Source organism: Athene cunicularia, assembly GCF_003259725.1.
Source record: "Athene cunicularia isolate RWA chromosome 18 unlocalized genomic scaffold, athCun1 chr18_part1, whole genome shotgun sequence".
In the NCBI taxonomy this organism is placed as follows: Eukaryota; Metazoa; Chordata; class Aves; order Strigiformes; family Strigidae; genus Athene; species Athene cunicularia.
The window spans coordinates 13,530,245-13,551,507 of NW_020799123.1; the positions used below are offsets into that span (position 1 = coordinate 13,530,245).

The 21,263-nt window shown below is 39.0% G+C and overlaps 1 protein-coding gene across 2 annotated transcripts in view; it reads right to left on the bottom strand.

Annotated features, from left to right (window-relative positions):
- The window catches only part of CCDC57 (coiled-coil domain containing 57), a 43,518-nt gene that overhangs the window by 15,973 nt on the left and 6,282 nt on the right, over positions 1–21,263 (bottom strand). For both annotated transcript variants that reach the window (XM_026861184.1, XM_026861183.1), the window contains exons 2-8: positions 20,052–20,160; positions 16,534–16,676; positions 14,893–15,093; positions 12,215–12,380; positions 7,147–7,366; positions 4,284–4,384; positions 216–444 (exon numbers count right to left, since the gene is read on the bottom strand). In XM_026861184.1, the coding sequence (XP_026716985.1) occupies positions 216–444; positions 4,284–4,384; positions 7,147–7,366; positions 12,215–12,380; positions 14,893–15,093; positions 16,534–16,676; positions 20,052–20,102 (1,111 nt within the window). In that variant the 5' untranslated portion in view covers positions 20,103–20,160. The remainder of the gene's footprint in view (positions 1–215; positions 445–4,283; positions 4,385–7,146; positions 7,367–12,214; positions 12,381–14,892; positions 15,094–16,533; positions 16,677–20,051; positions 20,161–21,263) is intronic.

The following is a 21,263-nucleotide window of genomic DNA, read 5'->3' on the forward strand; positions in this document are numbered from 1 at the left end:
CCCACTGTTCTGTTAGCACCTTTTACCACAGGATAATCTTACTTGCAACAGTTACCACCACAGTCTCACACAAATTATGCAGATTAATCAGTCAGGTCCAGCACTTTGCTTTCATATTAAAGCCTAGCTCTCTCCAGCTCAAAGGATGAACTGGAAAAATTTCCAGGTTTTATTCTAAATACGTAAGCTAGCACTATTCTGTAGAATAAACCTACCTTCCTTTAATACCATTCCGAGTTCTGCCCTGAGTCTGTTTCCCATTTCAATCAGTTGCTGCTTCTCTTGGCTCAGAATTGAGATTTTTCTTGCTGCTTCCTTCAGTTTATTTTGCATTCCTTGTAGAGGGCAGCTGACACCATACTGAAGACCAACACCAGGATCTGTGTCAGGTAACTGTTGTCCAAGATCTACCATCTTTTCTTCAAGAACTTTGGGTTTTTGTCCCTGAAAAAACCCCATATAGTGCTTATAATGAATACTGTGGTCTGTGGATTTAGAGGTTTGTACAAACACACATTACAAGCCAGTTGAAAAAAAAGCATAAAGTTGATCTACAGCCCATTTTTGAGGGTCCATTTTCAAGATTTTGTTAGCAATATAGGGCAAACTATAACAGCCTGGGACGGTCCCACAAATATTGTTAACTACAGGTGTAAAATAATACACATAGGATAAACACCATATAACTGTAAACTAGAGAGCAGTTAATCTTAAAATAAAATGTGGAAAAAACCAATTTACAGCAGATAGCAAGCTACCACAAACCCTTGTTTGTGTAATCTTCACATGCATATACACATATGGGGTAGATACGACTTAAAACGCTGTTTTAAAAAGAAAGGCTGCAGAGTGAAAAGTAAAGATTCTGCAATTGGTTTTGTCTCTGCAAACCCAGTTGAATCCACTTGCACATATACATTATGTTAAAGTATTTACCCAAAAGTTCACATCCTTGTTTTTCAAGAGCTATATACTTACTTTTTCAGCCTCCTTATTAGAGGAGATGTTTAAATATCCATTTAAATACTCATAATTCACTTTCTTGCAGACTTTACAAATACCACATTTTGCCACAAGTATCTAAATATGTCGCACACTTTAAAACTGTTTTACAAAACTCCTGCTCGTCTATACATTTACTCTTCCATATATAAAATAGCTAGCAGTGCACTACACTTTAACTGTGTGATTCCAACCAGTTTTCAACTAAATCATCCTGAACACTGTGATTCAAGGAATACACACTGAAAGGTGTTATCCACACTAACAAAAAACCCAACCACCACTGCCTCAGTGTGCCATGCAAGTCTCATTCTCTTATTTCTTTGGATAGCTTTACCATAAAAGAAGAGGCCTTCAAGAACATACACAGAAAGCACACAGGTCCACAAACACTGTCGGGGACAAAGGTGGAGATTAGTGCAAGACTAGAATTGAAAAATATGCAGACAGGCATCAAAGTGAAAAAAAGGAACACCACTTTGGCGTACATAAAGCAATTTATATCAATGCAATTAATGTAAGCAGCCACAAATTATTGCATTCTACCCTCATCACATGAATAGTGAAATTAACACACTGAGGCTTAACCTAATGAGAGGTCAGGGCAATGACCAATTATGATTCTACTGGTTGTCACACTATGTACCACCTTCACTGTACCAAGAAGCAAAAGTACATCACATGGCTGGGACAGGAATACCATTTGCTTAAACTTCTATTTTTCCTGAACTTTTCATAAAAACATTCAACTGCATTACACAGAAGATTTTTTTCCATGTGACAAGAATGTAAGCTGTAGAGTTAGGAGTGGAACTCAGAATTCTTTTTACATTTAGATCCATGTCCCGAGTAAAACTCTATAATACAAAAGAGAAAACATGGAAAAGACGGGTACTAAAAAAAGGTGGGAGACAAAACTCTTCTCAGAGCTGATACAAAGAGAAAAGAAGAAAAAAATACATACACACAAAAGTCTACCATGCCTATTTTACTAGTTTCCAGGATAAACTTTACTCTTTTTCTTTAGCTACATTTTAGCTCTGGAGTATTATCATTTTGAGATTATGGCCCCGGAACCTCTGTTGGAGGTTGGAAAAAAAGAAAACTATCGCTCTCTGTATTGACTTCACATCTGCACCCCCACATTTAGTCACCATTATTGCTCAAAAGATTCTAAACTCCCTGAGGCAGAAATATTTTTGCCTGTAATTCATCATAGCCTTAAATACATCCTTAGCATGCAATTAATAAATGTTAAGAAGCACAAAGACAGTGCAGAAGAATGTTAAAATATAAAGCACTTCTAAAATCCAGTAGGGAATTCTAATGAAGGTTTGCCCATTGTTTGTAAGATATTCTCAGGACTGTTTCCAACTGCTAGTCTATGCCTGAGAAGGCTTCTTATGCACTAAGGAAGAAGAAATAAAGAAGGCAGCAGAAAGACAGGAAATGATAGTTCAACATCAGCAAAGATGGCATTAACTACAATTCCAGCATTTTGTTCACTTCAAGTTTTGGCCTGTGCATCTGCTATTTACTACGTGCCTATACATAAAAAGCACAAGTAATTCACCATTTCACACTGAAGATGCACACTGCTGCCTGAAAAATGTTCTTGTTCTCATATCCAGCCCTGAGCATTCAATTATAGCTTGGCATCAGGAAGCAAAGGATTAATTTTTTTGGCACAGAGAATGTTCAGTTCCTATCGTACTGTTTCTGAGGCAAAGCCACACTCTACTCTTCTTCTAAGGCTCTATCCCCACTTAATGAAATGTGAAGAAAACGAGAATGCATCTTGGACAGTAGTTTGTAAAACATTTTCTGCAACAGAAAATAACAGTTTGTATAAAATTAGTTTTCACTTAATTCTGGAAGTGGCCAAAGAGAAAAAAAATGTATCTGTGTTGTCTATACTGGCACACAATGATTTTCTACATATAATTCTACAGCAGGAATGAACAAATTTCCTTCCATATTCAACAAAATGATACTTCTAAGATTAATTGTGATCTGCACCTGGTGGGTTGTATACCTTTTCACACAAGTTTCCCAAAGCTCCAAAGTTTTATCTGAATGTTGATATTGCTCAGTTCTTAAAGCTCTTACCTTTTTAACATAATCAGCACCTCTCATCCTTATTAATTACCTGGGTATTATTTCCATTTTCTTGAATTTAGATGGTTACTAGTGAGCCTTAACAGTAGGATTAAAGCATGAAACAGATACTGAGAGATTTCACAGATGACTTGAAAATTAGAAACCCTTTATTTTTTAATTGTATTTTAACCTATCTTACTTCAGGCTCCATCTACCACGCTGTGAAATCGCTGGGAGATGGGAGGGGAGAACATATAGTGACTTACTCCTTACACAGTATTAGATTATCTGTCTCTGCGTTCAAATAATTCATTAATTTTCTGAGAGATGCCTCCATCACACTTTAATGCTGATATTGTTCCTACCCTTTAAAATGACACTACGGGAATGGCATTTGTAAGCCCTAGAACTGAGTAAAGACACTCCCAGAGCCAGTGAGTTTTTCCCTCGTGGGTGACAAGAGCTCTGAGCCAAAGCTCAGTCGGTTCTCCTGCTCATACCGTGTTGTTCCTGGCGGGGCACGCGTGGGAGCCCACCGCAGCCGGAGGTCCCATTGTGGGGCCCAGGCACTGGCAAGAGGGCAGCCACGGCCGCTGGCCCTGCCAGCGCAGCCCGCCAGTGTGGCCTTGGTGGAGGCGAGCCCTGCGCGCCGGCAGGCACAGGTTCTCCCGGGAGAAGGCACCCCCCCCAGCGAGCACACAACGCCACTGGTGGATACATCCCAGCCAAGGCTTCACAGGACCTTCTCACCAGAGTCTGGTAGTGACACAGCATCTACAGTTTCATCTCTATTCACCTTATTACAGGGCATATTGAAAGACTTTTTTCTATTTTAAAAAAAGGATAAAATATGGATTTACAATGGAAAACTCAAAGACGTGATACACAGCAGTTTAAGAATTTGTCAGTGCAAAAAAAAATATCAAGAAGGCTTGAAAGATCAGGAGTGACTTGTGCCAGGGAATGAGTAGTCAAAATTTATTTCCTAGAAAGCCCAAGCATAAGTTTGGTTGAAAAAATAATTGCTGGCTCTCATTTAACTTACACCCATTACTAACTGTCCACATAAGCATATATTGCTTCACTTATTAATACTTATTCAAACAAAAATAATATGCTATGAATTTATTTAAACACACACATGCATACAGATATTTTAGGTGGTTCAAAGCTCTTCATACCTTTTTTGTGTCTGGGTCTACTATACAATCCAAGTTAGTTGAGCTGACTTTGATATTGCTAATAGTGGTTCCAGCTGCAATTTTGTTTGTGCACAATGAACCTAAAAGAGAAGAGGAGTATAATATGAATGTATATGTATTTATACAGGGTTTAGGCTTTCATAGCAACAGTTGCTTCAGAATTTTCTCTCATTAACATACATGCATACCACTTCAGTAGATACATTATAAACAGAGATGAAGAAATATCAAAAATAGTAGCTTCACAACATGCGAATATCGGTTGGCTACAAAATACAGAAGTGACGGGAGATGACATACTAGAAAGGTCAATTCATGAGTAAGGAGCACAGAAAAGCTTTTTTTTTTTCTTCCAATACTGCATTATTTAATCATTCCTGGGATACTGACAATATTGAGCGTAACAAGAATAATTATGACATAGTAGCTTCTTTCATTCACAGTTGAAAAAAAAAAATCACCAATCAATGGAAGCTAATCCTGAAAAAGTTTTCTTTTAGTTCCAGTAAAAATGTGAGTCTGAACATTTTGATATATATGGACAAGTTGGGAAAGAACAGATGAGTTTCTGGAAACCAAAACTGCACCTCCAAGTTACTCTCCTATAGAATTAAAAATTTCAGATTTAAGATGATCCTCTCTTTTAGTGATTGAAGACTATTTCCAAACGTTTTTAAAAGGGATATAAAAAAGATTATTTTTGTTGAATAAAGTTGAATCTCAGCCATAAAGAAAACAGGTAATACAGTTCTGAAAACTTACATTTATCAGCTGACAAAGATTATTGCTTCTCTTGGACACTGCTAAACTCTAGCAGTGGTAAATCTTTTACATATTGGACTATGACATCTTCAAAAAACAGTGGACTAACTTTAGCTGCCTGTGACAAAAAACTATGCTTAAATTTTATTTAAAATTAATAGAGATTTTGATTTAATTGGTTATTAATTATTTACTATTATCAAAGTTAGAATATGCTTATATTTATTAAATATGCCTGCACAGTTAATTAGCTCAGGATTTCAGGCTACTGTACAAATCACAGTTTAAAACTAATTCTGCAAACTGGTAATGCACACATCCAGTCTCAAAATTAAAACAGAGAAGCATAACAACAGCAAAATAGTTGGTACAACAAAATACCTTTCATCAAACCCATCTTATTTTTTCTGAAATACAGAAAATAATGCATGGTAGCGCTACAATAGTTTGAAGCAATTGGAAATGAAATGTTTACATAGATGAGACACAGAGATCTACTGGCACTTATATAATTGGTAAAAGGTGCTAAACAGAGGGCTACTTATTCCACAAGCAAAAAATTTCTTTGAAAAAGTTATACCTTGCATATTTTTTTAAAAAAACCCAAAACAAATCAGAGCTGGTTATTCCATTACCAAGTTACAGTTAAATTCCCTTGCTCTTTTCTCCAGACTTCCAGAAGTCACAAGAATGTTTATGAAGAAAAAAAATCCAGTTTTGTTTCTAAGCAGGCCTGCATAAAGGCCAATCAGACCTGAACTTAACAAATTATCAGAAATTTACTACAAAATGTGTCTAGTTGTAATGGACATACCTTCCACAGATTTTTTTTTTTTTAAAAATCAGCTTTGACTTTCCCATGAAGAATAATGAAAAAAAGTAAAAATGTAAGTGTAAGACATTATATGCTGAAATGTTTTTAAGAGATGCTAAAACCCACCCAACTAATGTGTGACAATACCTGGTAAATGGATGCATTTGAAAGTATTATATATTTTTAATACTGAGACTTTTAAAAATTCTTAACTTCCTGATGGAGCCACCACAAAGGCCACCTGGTAAACATCCGAACAAAGATGGGTTTCTCCTTAGGTTCACTAGTAGTAGGCAGGACAAAGAAAGCTTAATGAGTGCAGGACAAAGAAACTGTGATAAACTGACCTTCTAGGAAAACAGGAGCTGGCAACAGCTACACCCGAAACTGATGTCCTATGCCCACTTATATATCTACACCAAAAAGGTGTCAAAAGTAACTTGTTACCTGCCCCAAATGAGCCTCTCTGCAAGATCCTCCCTGCACATGAGCTCCCAAACAGACCAGACCCTCACTGGAGATGCCTGCCCAACTCCTGATGCAGTAATGTGGATCATCTTTGAGGTGAGACTCTTTTTTCCATTGTCAATTAGCCCCACTTCTGGGAGCTGTTTGGTGAGCGTCATACCAGTAATACCTCACATAATATATTTATAGGCATGTGCATAGGTAAAGGTTTGCAAGAAAGACGTGGACCTGTGAAAGCGAGGGCCCATGAAAATGATCAGAGGGCTAGAGTACCTCTCCTCTGAAGAAACGTTTTATGATGAGGGTAGTGAGACACTACAACAGGTTGTGTAGGGAAGTTGTGCATGCTCCATCATTAAAAGCGTTCAAGGCCAGGCTGGATGGGGCTTTGAGCAATCTGATCTAGTGAAAGTTGTCCCTGCCCATGGCAGAGGGGCTGGACTAGGTGATCTTTAAAAGTCCCTTCCAACCCAAACCATTCTGTGAACCTATATACTTGCTTCACTAGTTGGGATTCTGTAATAACTCATAATATATTTGCTTTACCCTTGCAATATACATAAACATTTGCTCTTCCTAGTGGTAATCTAGCAGTGACTTCCAGTGTGTGTGTGTCTGTCTATTTGTTTTTACCAATAATAGTTCTGTAGTAATCTGTAACAGAGAAGTTCTCAGAATCTCAGACTTCTGTGCGCTTGTGTATTGTGGAATCCTGAGAACCCCATGGTCAGGATCTTTACACACCTGTGGGTTCAGTAGCCCTCACAGGCCGTCAGCATGACCACTACACTCCCTTAACTGAATTCAGAGTTCTGTGGCAAGAATTTTCACCTTGCTCTGCAAGCTGTCTGTTTTCTCTCAGAGGAAGAGAGGACAACATCTGCTCATTGAGACTCTCCATTTCTCTCCTCATTTGTGCAATAGCAGCCCGAAGGTTGGCATTCTGCTCCTGCAGCTTTTTTATTTCCAAGGTAGGAATATCACTGCTCGAACAACTTTTATCATCATACTGAAATATCTGTAAAATAAAAGTAGAACAATCCTTCATGAATGAGCAATACATATTCTCTCCACAGCACTACAAACACAGATCCTAATATTTTCAATCCATGAACAGACTTGTGAAAAAAGAACCATGGGAAGAAAAGAAAGAAATCTGGTTATTCTGAGGATTTTCCAGGGAAAAAGGTGCTGTGATGAGAACCTGAGATGGGGGAAGAGGCATAGATGGGAAGGGGAGATGGCCACAGAGGTGGCTCTGTCTTATCACTGTTGTTCTTTTAAGTGTGCTATCTCTCTCTTCTACGCACAGGTAACCCATCTCCTTAAAGAACTTACTGGCTCAAGAGCAGTCCCCTTTCTGACCTTGAAATTCTGGAAAGCATCATTGGAGATCATTTGTTCACAAGAACATAAAGAGGCTGGACATCCTTTGCTAAATTGGAAAAGAGGAAGGAATGTATGGATTACATCTAAACAACCTGGACAATGGACAACATATAGAAAACTTCTAAGCACTTCAAGTCTAAAATAAGTAGCAATATCTTCCTTTTGCACATTAATTACAGATAAACTAACAGTGAACAATGTAGAAGGAACATCTGTCAGATAAGGATTGAAGCTCTGTCTTCACAAAGGCCTTGGAATTACACTTGGTGGACGTATGAATTGATAAGCGTGTGTCATTCTTACAGACTTCCAGAACTGAAGAGGCTGACAAAACCCAGGTTGCCAAAGCTGCTTTAACTACCGTAACAAAAAAACCCAACCAACCAAACAAACAACAACCAAAAAAAAAAGTAAAATATTAGCAGCTTGCTTATGAGTAATACATCCCAGAATCATTCTATTTCTTAAATTTTTCAAGGGGAATTGCTCAGTGTTTTCTTCACTGGCTGCATACAGCCTTAAAGATGATCCTAGAGATTTAGTTTGGAAAGCTAGTCCTGTGAATACAGTGATGGCCTAATCAGGACAAGAACTTGAAATGTTCTAGATCACAAACTTTGAGGACTGCTTTATTCTGTTATACCAAACGTTGCTAGCTCCAGAATCCAATTCTTGACAATAGTCAGCAACATGTTTAGGAAAAAGGACAAATATGGAAATGCTTCCCCTCATGTGCATCCTCAATTTCCAAAGTTGTAACTTTGGGGAAGGGAAGAAAAAGGAAGAACAGACATGACAAACAAAGCCCAAACATAGAGACATTGATTGGGAAACACATTTCCTCACCACTTGAAATTCCAGTACAATCTTCAGGAAAAAATTCTAGCAGGACCAATGGGATATAAGGACTGGGATATTACAGTCCTGACGTTATTTACTTCTGATGTTTCTTCATTCAAAGTGTGACTGCAAACAATTTTAGAGAAGTTACACTAGGCTGATGGCAATGTATTATAACTGTGGTTTCTTCCAAACAGAGAATTTAGATTCCGCCCTTGTAAAATCCTCTCTGTCTGATGGAAACATTTGTCATCAGCCATTTGAGAAACGCCAACACTATCTGGTACAGGAGTATTAGAAAGCCCTGCAATTGTGGAATATACACTCCTACAGCCACTAAATGAATCCTAACTTGCAGACCATCCAGACCAGATGTTTTTGAAAAGAAAAAGACAGTCTAACATGTTTGGAGTATTTGTATCGAATGCTGCTAAATTTATGGTTTTGATTAAAAAAAAAAGAAAGTTTCTTTGTATTCAACTCTAACCTTAAATTTTTGCAAAGCAGCAGTTCTGCCTCTTGAGAGGAAAGGCAATCCATGAGGCCTTGCACATATGGCACGTATCAGCAAGATAGTTCTATCTCAACCTTGCACAGCCTCAAACTCCTTTTCTGTCTTCTCCATCACTCCCCACTTCCTTCAGCCCCCTTATTTCCCCAGTCATAAGCTTGTTCCATGAGTTTGCTCTGAAAGCATGACCTGGAACACTAATGGCCTGCACATTACATTTCCCTGTTGTAAAAACAACGGCTGCCCTACAGCCTCTTTCTCCCGTGGCTCTTTCTGCCCTAACAGTACAGATTACACAGAAGATGAGGATCATCTCTATTCTGCTTTTACAATCTCTCCAAGACTGTTAAGTAAGGTGAGGAGAAGAGAAAGGGAGATTTGAAAAGGCACAAAGGGAAAGGTCCCAGTAGGTACCAATACATTAGCCAGGTGTGTTCTGAATTTTGGTGCCCAGAACTTCAATCTCAACTTGCAACATACACACGAACCATGGCAGTTTGAACCAGAATTACAGCTGTTCCAGATTTTTGCTAGTGGAAATGGTCTAGATAGAAGACCACATAACCATGCAGAATTAGTCAGCAATCTTATTTGTGCACTTGTATAGTAGTATTAGCATGCTCCAGTTAGCTAGACATGACCTGAGTCATACTCAAAATCAGTTACAAGAGACACTTTTCAGGCTGGTGTGTTTCACATCTCTGTTGCTTAATTAAAGGCCAAGAATGACACTGTAGTATTTCTAGCACCCTCATGGGGTCTCAGACCAATGCGAAGAAAGGACCTGCATGCTAAAGATATTATACTAGGGTGTATTTAAACTTGAATCTTTCTTGCCTCACTCATCTGAGCCAGAGGCCAGCCAACATACTATTCCTTCTTTAAGACAACTCTTTAACACAAATGTTATCAATTTAAAACTGTTATTCAGTTTTCCCATTTTCTTTGTTTACAATTCATTTTGTAGAGAAAAATTAAGATAAAAGGTTCTAGTTCAGAATAATATTTTTTTGTTGTTTATTTGTTTTTAAGAAATGGCCCTTCACATAAATCAGAGACAAAAATGGTTTGCTGAGATGGGTACCACTTATCCTACAGGTCAAAAGTGCAAAACAGAGACAGAGCATATTAGCAATAGAAAGAAAAGCATGACAATGGAAACAAAGCCTTGGCAACAACAGTAACAGTCAGTCACAATGGAAGACAACAGTGAATGTGAACAGTGAAAGAACCACCACTCCCCAACCCTGATTCGCTTGGTATTTGAATGATCAATTTCCACATCAGTCCAGTTTGAAATGAAACTGGAAAAAACACTTGCTCTATAGTAAGTTTTTGCTAGCAGCCTCTGTTTGTCTAATTTATTATTAAAATTGTTTTGAGGAAGTATCTTCCTGAATGCAACACTTTCTGCATTCAGAAGCCACTAGGCTTGCTTAACACTGCTTTTTCTTACCAAGCTCTGTTAAAACACTTTTAACTGCTCACTGTTGAGCACCTGCAGCTGCCCACTAGGGTGCACTGCAGCACACGCTTTACTTTCATTCCTTTACGAAAGACAGTTTTCTACACATAATGCATTATCCTTCACCATGGCTTAAAAACAGCATTATGTTTGCGATTCTGAATGGCTTTTTAAAAATATATGTATTTTAATAAGTATCAATAAAAGGAAAACATGTTTGTGATACTAAAATAAAATACGTTATTTTAAACAGCTAGCAAATCAGTATTTTGAAACACTGTCTTAAAATTTTAACTTTACAGCTTTAAAATCTACTCTGAATTGCAACCAACACAAAGCCTCGGGAACATTCCAGAAATTAATTCTTCCCATTCTGATGTGTCATGATGATACAGTACATTGTCCAGTTTTGGAGAAGCTGCCTACATCCAGCTTGCTCCTTTTGCCAGCGAGCAATGAATGAGAGCCATAATGAAGCCTGTGACACCTAAGATATGTGTATTCCAGGCTAGATACGTCTATATTTTGAATTAAACTTATGAAGCAGATGAACTGCTTAGAAGTCCAGTGGAAACAAGCCACATAAAGTTGTCATCTCAGAATGAACTAATCCAAGTCAAGACATTTAGAAATAACCTATTTCTCCCCTTCAGGTAAAATACTGTGAATAAATGATGTTTTTATTGTCTGTTCTCTCTCAACAGTTCAAGCAGAAAGAACAGTCTTCACTTCATGCAACCTGTAATCTGTTTTATGTAGATCAACTTCAATTTAGGAGGGATGTAAGGGAGGGAAAGCAGAGGACATCAGTAGCTCAAGGGCAAAGGGTGTAGAGATTAAAAAAAAAAAAGAAAAGAGAAGGAAATCAAAGAAAAATATATTTTAAATCACAGGACAGAGACTTAAAGCATATTCCTTTTGGCTCTGTCAAAAATGGCCTTCATGGAAAAATAATTTGACTTCATTGTCTCATCTTCTGTATATAAAATGGACAATGCTGATTAATCTCTCAGATGTGTTCCTATGCTACACCTATTGATGCCTATTAATCATTTTGGGAAGAAAATGGTAATAAAACAAAACACCAGAGTAAATGCCTGCATTCTCACTTTCATTAACAAGTGTTTCCTCTGGTTCTGTGAGTTCACCAGGCTACCAGTCATTGAGAATTATTGCTAGCCCATTGTCTGATAGTCTCTAAACAATAAACACATATTTCATTTTTCAGAAACAGAAGGTTGTGCATACTTTTTGTATGTACTTTTTTTCCATACAAAACCACTCTCAGTTTTCCAGACTAATATTGTTTCCTTGATAGAATTCATACTGTACTGTGATCTGAAACTCTTTTTGGCCTGGGGCTGCTCTAAGAGAGATCTTTCTTCTTCTGCTACAATGCCAAGAGAAAAGCAGTGGCATCTCTCAAGCTGACTTCATTACAAGGAAGCAAAAGCTGCTATTAGAGATAGTCCATGAAAATTAACCTGGTGTCTGATCAAATATATTTGATGAACTGCTGTGCACAATACAGAATTACTGTTTTACAGATTTTTGAAAGAAGACTGAAGTCATGCTTCCCCTGAGAAACACCATGACATAAAAACTACATAGCTCTCTACGCAACAGATGGTTCCTCAACAGTGTTAATTTGAAATTCTCACCTGCTCTCTTGCTGAAGACAGGCTTTGTGTTAGATCTTCTGATTTCTGATACTGATTGCTCTCAGCATTCTCACAGACTGGCTGCTGCCAGTCCAGTTCTGCTTGCATTTTACTCTGTTCCAGAACCCATTCTTGCTCAGCTGCTAGAGACAGTTGTTGTTTATACCTATGATAGACAGAGCAAAGCTGTTGATTTCAGAAGGATAAATACTGAGAATATTTTGTGTGGGGTTTTTTTTTTGTTGTATTTGTTTGGGGTTTTTTTGGTTTTGTTTGTGGGTTTTTTTTTTTAAGTACCCATCTTGTTTGCTGTCCTCATCTTTCCTTGTTCTGTTTTCCCAGTTATCTATGTTACTCTATTCTCCTCTAAGTATTTTGCTGGACAAAAGCATTTTAATTGCTCAGAGCTCAGTAGTCTCCTAGAGTCCATCTATATGGGTATTCAGAATCACCCTTGGAGGTCATCTCAGCTCAAGCAGCATAAACTGCTCTTCAACACCAATACTGTTCTTGGCAATACCATCCACAGCACATTTCCCATATGCTAATAACAGAAATGAGATACAAAAGTGCTAGGATGTAAAGTTGTTGGATTATCAAGATAAAACTCCTAAGCTCAAAGGCTGATGCATATATGTACATTGAAAACACTGCTGGAAGAGAAGAGATAGGAGATGCATGAAATGAGACAAACCTTATATTCACAATTTAAGGGTTTTCAAGACAGGTTCAGTTGTCATATGGTTGAGCTTATAAAACACAAAGCTGTCAGGGCTTTAGGGCACTCTTAAGATTGGTTGTAAATGTCACTTTAGACAAAGTCTTAGTTGTCTTTACTATTCTGCATCTTTCTAGAATTTGGCCAACTTTGCCTGCAACTTCTCTTCCTGTCCACACACTGATTGAATCTGGAACGTTTGAGAGGCAGACTCCTTAAAAATCTTAATCAGATTAGAACCTCGGCCTGTTTTTAGCACTACAATTTCTTCTTGAAGTCCATGTACAAGAACAACTTCCCTCCCCTGTTAATATATACTTGCCTAAGACAAAAAAAAATGTGATTCAATCTTGGATATAAAACTGTTTAATTACTTTTTTTTTTTAATTAGAGGGAGATCAGAGGGACTTTTTCATGAGCCAAATGCATACTGTAAACCCCACATTTCCAGTCATACAGAATGAAGGCCACCTAAGCAATTCTTTGGTTTCCAGTGGCCGCCTTGGACTGACAGCCGCCTCTTTCCAGGCTGGCTATGAAAGAAATTCTTCTTCCAGTGTGTTGTTCCTTCTCTAAGTTCCCAGATACTTTCTTTTCCACATGACTCCATTTTCTTGTTAAACCTTGAGAACATGTTTTTTAATCATGTCAATCATAAAACTAATGTTTATATGCATATATTGAAATTTTGCTACAAGTTTTCTTGCAGTAATATACACAGAACATCAAACAACGCAGGATGGAAAGATCACCTGATCCAACCTTTCATGGGAAAGGAAGCCTTGTTTTGCCAATTATTAGGCCTAGCATAAAGGACACAGCCAGCAAAAAGATGAACCAATAACCAAATTGTATTTGATACAAAAGGGTCAGTACATGGGTGAGCGCTGGGGGTACAAACAAGTCAGATTATGTATAATTGACATCAATCCCACTGACCCCAACAATGACACCGCACAACCAACAATGGGTGGAATAAATGGTGAAATGCAGTCTCTCATAGAAGGGATGGGAGACAACCGAGTCAACAAGCCAAACACGTAAAACCAAGGAAGCCACATAATGAATCTCTACACAGCCAGCATTTACAAAAGCCAGACCTGGCTGGAGCCCAGTTCCAGGGAGTCAGGAGGTCCTTCCCTAACAGGGAACTCTGCAGAATGCCTCCACCTCACAGACAGACACTCCACTCTTCCTGAAAGTGGTGCCAGCTTTTATCCCCTAGGTGGGATTCCTGACCTTTCCTTACTTAATGCGGGACACCTGGGGCACATTTACCTTGCAGGCTCTCACCGCAAGGCCAGAGGGAAGTTTAAAGGGAAACTCACCACCCCTTTGTGAAGGGCTGTGGGGATCACCCCTATGGCAACCTTAATTTGGGGCTTGAGGTTGAAACCCCAGCATTTCAAGCTTAGATGGGATTATCTAGTACACCCTGTCCAATGTGTCTTGAAAATCTCTAGTGATGAGGACTCTACCATGTCCCTAGAGCAGTTGTTCCAGTGATTGATTTCACTGTAAAAAAAAAAAAAAAAAAAGTTTTTTTACATTGAGACAAAACCTCTTGCAGTGCAACTTGTACCCACGGCCCCCTGTCTTCTCCACGTGGCTGCCTGTGAAAAGAGAAACTCCATCCTCTCTGTAGTCACCTTTTATGTACTAGAAAACTGTGACGAAGACCCCCAAGCCTTCTCCAGAGAGAAAAGACCCAACTCCTACAGTGTTTCTTCATAGGGCAGGTTCTCCAGCCCTTTGACCATCTTTGTGGCCCTCTCCAGCCTACCCAAGTCTTTTTCCCAATTGTGGGGACCAAAACTGGACACAGTACTCCAGCTGTGGTGTCTGTCTAACCATGAATTACTGTGAGCTTATCATATAAATTGGGCACAAAACTGGCAAGTATGATGTTCTAAATTTCTTTCATGACAGCTTACGAAACAAGATAAATTAAGTCACTCACTTTCTAGTAAGAGTATCTTTCTTTCTCAAACAAGCACTGTGACTCCATTCTCTTCTGCATAGCTCAATTTCCAGACTTTTATGTCTCATCTGCAGTTCTCGTATCTGCTGCTTCAACTTTTTAAATTGTTTGACTTGGGCTTCTTTCACTGAAGCAGGCACTGCACCCTTTTCCTTGGCAACATGAGCTAGTTCTTCATGCCTGGAAGATGTTGAGAGACAGAATAAAGAGAAGTTCCAAGCAACACAAGCACATTATTTTTTAGTATGGTTGATTTAATTTCTTATCAATTTGGTTCGAGCAAGTTCAAAGAATCATTGTCAGAAGCAGTGAAAACAGAAATCAATATCCACTTGTCAGTGGAACAGGTTGCAGGAAGGTCTTTTGTGGTTGTTTTTCCCAACTAAAAATGCCACTATTTAGTTGTATGTAGGACCAGAGCTGAATCCCTCTTATACCACTGCAGAAAGTTTAACTCCAATTTATCACAGAACTTTAAGTTCCTGATTAGCACAAACTACAACAATATTTCACCTAAATATGGGATCTGGGTGACCCTAAAAATTAAGGTTTTTTTGATTGATTTTTTTTTTTTAAGATGACTCATAGAGAAGCTTTTTTAACAAGTAAACTACTCCATTCAGCATCCTCTTTTACCATACTGAAAATATTCTTCACAGTAACTGAACAACTGAAAGACATCTACACCCAAGTGGCCCAAATATTTAAGAGACTGTGGGGATCCACAGAGCAAAAATGCTTCCTTGAATATTTACTTTTCATTCACAAATTAATTTCCTGAGCATGCTCTCACACCAAAGGAGACATCAGGTTTAAAATAAGACAGAAGTGAGTTAGAAAAAAACACCAGATAGTGCCTACAGAAAACTCAAATCTAACAGTAAATAAAAAAGCAGATATGCAAGTAATAGCTGTATAATGTTCTTACCCTCTGACATTGACCTGCATATAAATTTTCAAAATATATCCAACATTTTGAATATAAAGGATTTAAAAAAAACCCAGAAGAAACCATAATTGAACTATGAGGAAGTCTTATTTCTTAAGTTTGAACTAGTGATGAGTAAAACATAAAAGACAGACACCCCAATAATACTCTTGCATGAATGAGTTGTTTTCTGTCACTATATTCACAATCTATCTGTAGCTGCTTGAGAAAGTATAAAGTTGTGACTGAACATAAATGGACTTACTGGATTCAAATCAAGTGTGGAAATACGATACACCAAAACTAGCCACACACTCTGGAAGTGGAATGAACTAAGCTTTTTCATTATATTTACTGCTTGGAAGAGGTACTGCTTTTTGCAGTAAAGGCAGAAGATATCATTGAACCATTAAAACTTCTAAGATAAAATTTTATTTGAAGTGAGACAGGTTACATGTAGGAAGAATGTAGCAGAATTAACCGGAATCCATGTGACTTAGCAAATACTTCATAGAAAGGGTTACCTCCTGCTGTTGTAACAATATATATTACTAGATCAATTAATTCATGTATACCATCTCAAGATGTTGCTGAACTAAGAGTATGTGAAAAAGAGTAAGTTGAAAGTGTTATGGAACTATAGAGTCTGTGAAAAGAAGTTTATTTCAATTATAAACAAAATTATACAATACCAAGCATCTTTCACAGCAACAAAATCATTGAACTGCTTTTCTTTCTCCAGTCTCAAATCAAACATTTCTGCTGTTTGCAGTGATTCTGTTGGTTGTATTCCACCCTCTTTGAGTGCCTCCAGTTCTCTGGTCAGCAGCTTCACCTTAAAAATGAGGAGAATGAGACTTAAGAATTCTAATGAGAGGCTGATACAACCTTATTTTTTAAGAGCTCCAGATACAAAATACTATAGAAAGTTGTGAGGTGGGTTTTTTGGGGGTGTGTGGTTCTTTTATTTGTTTGTGTTGGTTTTTTTTTTTTTTTTTTTTTTTTAATTTGTAAGTAACATTTTTTTACCATATAAGCATTAGGTCAACAAAGCACTTAAAAACACCTTCTCCATAACCCGCAACCTCTGCTGTTATTTAGATTTCTACTCCCATATTACTGCTAAATATCCATTTTGTAGCCTCTTCCTACACTTATTACCTACATTAACATTAATCCTTATCTGTGCCTTTTACACAGGTTTTTTATTCAGTGATTTCTTGGCTTCATTAATACATGGGGGAAATGACTGCAGGTGACCTCTCCTTCCCTTAACACTTCCACCTCAAATTCAGGTGCGAATTATATATATATAAAATGCATAACTCAATATAGACAATATGTTTTGTAAAGAAAGAAAAAAGATATAACAGCATCTAGCACACGAGGCCTACTGAGAGCTATTATATTTAGATACAGCTGCAAACAGTATTAGAAGATGAAGCAGTACTAGAGATACCTAATCAAGCACTCAAGTCTGAAAACTGCAAAGATTAAAGGTTTCTTCTAAAGTACTATCAGAGTTATACTGCATATCACAGAGTAAACAGTATGTGCAAACTTACATTTAATAAGTATGCATGCAGTTGTAGTTCCTTTATTCATACTGAGTCACAGAATCATAGATTGGTTTGGGTTGGGAGGGACCTTAAAGCCCATCCAGTGGCACCCCCTGCCCCGGGCAGGGACATCTTCCACTAGCCCAGGTTGCCCAAAGCCCCGTCCAACCTGGCCCTGACCCCTTCCAGGGAGGGGGCAGCCACAGCTTCTCTGGGCAGCCTGTGCCAGGGCCTCACCCCCCTCACAGGGGAGAATTTCTTCCTTCAGTCTCATCTGAATCTCCCCTATGTAAGTTTAAAACCATCACCCCTTGTCCTATCCCTCCCCCCGTGATGACGAGTCCCTCCCCCGTTCCTGCAGCCCCTTTCAGCCCTGGGAGGCCGCTCTAAGGTCTCCCCGGAGCCTTCTCTCCTCCAGCTGAACCCCCCAACTATCTTAGCCTGTTCTCATAAGGGAAGTGTTCCAAGCACCTGGATCATTTTTGTGGCCTCCTCTAGAGTTGCTCCAACAGGTCCATACCCTTCTTATGTCGGGGGCTCCAGAGCTGAACAAGGTACTGCCGGAAGGGTCTCATGAGAGCCAACAGCAGTTGGTCGTTCAATCTTTATAGTCAAGACCACAATAATACAAAGTGGGTTTAGGTCCGTTACTACAGTGGTGTCCTTTAAAGAAGGCCGAAGACAAGGCAAGAAAACAAACCAAGAAACTAAACTCCAGTTGTGTCAATCAAGATGCAGGAGTACGTGGATACCAATAATGGCCACACAACCTTTTGCTACCCTAATATGCCTTTGACAAAGTAAAGTCTGTACGCAGAAGTCTTTTAATTCGACAAAAATCAACACAGCTGGAAAAAGCTGGCTATCTTTTAGGCATACAAGCCCTCTTTCTGATAGCCCAATGTTGTAAGCTGGTTTAATGTGAGGGGTTTTTTCACAACCTCTATCTATACACCTTGACTTGCTGAATTATTAAGCAATCAGATACCACCATGAAGCAAGTGAACACAGGCACAAGAGGATCAGCCAAAGTAATGTTGGATGATGATTAGCAAAGATTGCACATGCAGCGAATACAAATTTTAGAAGAGCGAACTCCTCCTTACTAGCCTTAGAAGGATGAGACAGGCCTTTCAAAGACCTATATATAGTTTCTGGTTGTGTAGGAAAAACCCCAGTCACTATGAATGAAATTGAGATGCATACCACAAATACCCCGGCTTCTGGTATGAAATTCTTCTGAAGTAACATTGCAAGTTATTCAGAGTCCAAAGCACAGAAATTAGAGACACCAGCGAAGACACCACTGAAGAAGCAGGAAACTCGTTCTTCACAACAGCAGTGTTTTATACATGTATGAAAAACTGTTCATAAGGAAGCCATGGATTTTCCAGAAATTAAACTGCTACAGTGAGTGGACATTCAAGTGCCTAGATTGTATTAAAAATCTTTATGAGATACTACTTCCAGAAGTTCAATTGATAAATCACAATTGAAACTTGAAAACAAGAGGATGAGGTCACAAGGGATTTTGGCTAACTGATGCAATATCATTTGTTAGGTTAAGGGAAATGACTGCAAAGAGACCCAAAGCCAAGCATGTAAGATATGCTTCTTTAGTTGCAAGTCATAAACAATGGAGATACCACACTGGAGGGAAAAAAAGTTACAAGGTGTAGTGTGTATGAGATGGAATGCCCTTATGCTTGCGGAACAACAGTTAACCAGCTTTATCATTATAGTTTAACCACGCAACACAATTTCTAAATCAAGCCAGTTATTAAGTATTGTTCAAGTAAGAAGTGCTCATACTCCTTTGGGTAGGTTCATAAACTGCCTTCGGGGAGGTAAAAGACTCCTGGATGACAGGTTCTTTCAGCAGGACCACTATACTGAGGGCAGCGAGATGTGGACTGGCAGGTGTTGGGTGCAATATGTAACTGCCTAACAATCTCTTTCACCGCTTCCATTTACATTACATATTGGCTTGGTTGTCAGGCCAAAAAGGAATCATTCTAATTCTAATAATTAAACACATTCATATGTAAATAATTAAAAGATATTTTAATATCAAATACATTTTGTACAAAAACAAAGAAGGAAGGTTTTGTTGTTCTTTAAATTCGTAATATAGAGGTGGTGTAATGCCTTCCTAAGCTATCACAGTTGAAGGTCAAATTTCACTGTTAGTAAGATTATGCTTTTACAATGAAATGACAGCAATATAGGAGGCAGAAGGGGGAGGGGGAAGCACCTTGTAATTAGGAGTATGACAAACAATGTACATTTACCCATCTTGCTTAAGGCTGCCTCTGCTTTCTAGCTGCTGACCTTTCCTGCGATTTCAAGGTTAACAAATTTAGCAGTGTGCTGTCTACACAAAATAATCTTACACAATCTCAGATTGCTAAACACATTCTTAACAGTTCCTTACAAGGGGAAGCTTCCAGACAAGCAATAGCTACTACACAAGTAGTGCATAATTTTCTGAACCATCATTACAAATCTCACCAATTTAAGCAAAAAAAGGAAAAAATTTAAAAGCTTATACAACTACAGCAGTGTTAAATTCTAATAAAAAAATAAAATTGAAAAGAGGATGGCTAGATGGCACTAGAGCAACACAACATTGCTTCTCTGTATTCTTATACCTGTTTCTGATAAGCAAGCTCTCCTTCCAATTCTTGGGTTTTTCTCTCCATGTGATGTTTCAGGTTCACATACTCCTCATGCTGTTGATCTATGTGACTGTTCCTAGAGCTATAAACAAAAATAAAACAAATTTCCATTAAAGCACATCTCTGAAGACCTAATGAGGCACATATATGTAAAAGTTTTTGAACAGTAACACATAACACATTCAGGCTAGGTGATGAGTGGATTGAGAGCAGCCTCTGGGAGAAGGACTTGGGGTATTAGCAGATGGAAAACTGCCTGTGAGCCAGCAATGTGTGCTCACAGCCCGGAAAGCCCCCCGTGTGCTGGGCTGCACCCAGAGCAGGGTGGGCAGCAGGGTGAGGGGGGAATTCTTCCCCTCTGCTCCGCTCTGGGAGACCCCCCCTGCAGGGCTGGGTCCAGCTCTGGGGCACCAACAGCAGAAGGACACAGACCTGCTCGAGCAGGGCCAGAGGAGGCCACGGAGATGCTGGGGGCGGGCTGGAGCACCCCTGTGAGGACAGGCTTGGAGAGTTGGGGGGGTCAGCTGGAGGAGAGAAGGCTCCGGGGAGACCTTAGAGCAGCCTCCCAGGGCTGAAAGGGGCTGCAGGAAAGTGGGGGGGACTCGTCATCAGGGGGAGGGATAGGACAAGGGGTGATGGTTTTAAACTGAGGGAGGGGAAATTTAGATGAGATCTAAGGAGGAAATTCTCCCCTGTGAGGGGGGTGAGGCCCTGGCACAGGCTGCCCAGAGAAGCTGTGGCTGCCCCCTCCCTGGAAGGGTTCAAGGCCAGGTTGGACGGGGCTTTGGGCACCCTGGGCTAGTGGAAGGTGTCCCTGCCTGGGGCAGGGGGTGGCACTGGGTGGGCTTTAAGGTCCCTTCCAACTCAAACCAATCTATGATTCTATAAATATAAGATGTTATAATTTCCTAAAGAAACAGTCACCATAATATTTTTTCTCATAAGTCAGTTGAAACCAATTGTAACAGTATACGCCTTTTCTCAAAACTATACTGCAAAAGTTAGCTGCATACAAAATATTGAGGGTCCACTGAAATGTAGTGACATACTTCCACTTAAATATGAGTTCCTCCTCCACCCATAAACTTCTGTTAATGAGCAGAAATTGCAAAACAAGGGTTGCCCATCAGAAATCTGATCTTTTAAATACATTTAAAAATAGAAGTAGCTCTGTATCTTTTCCTC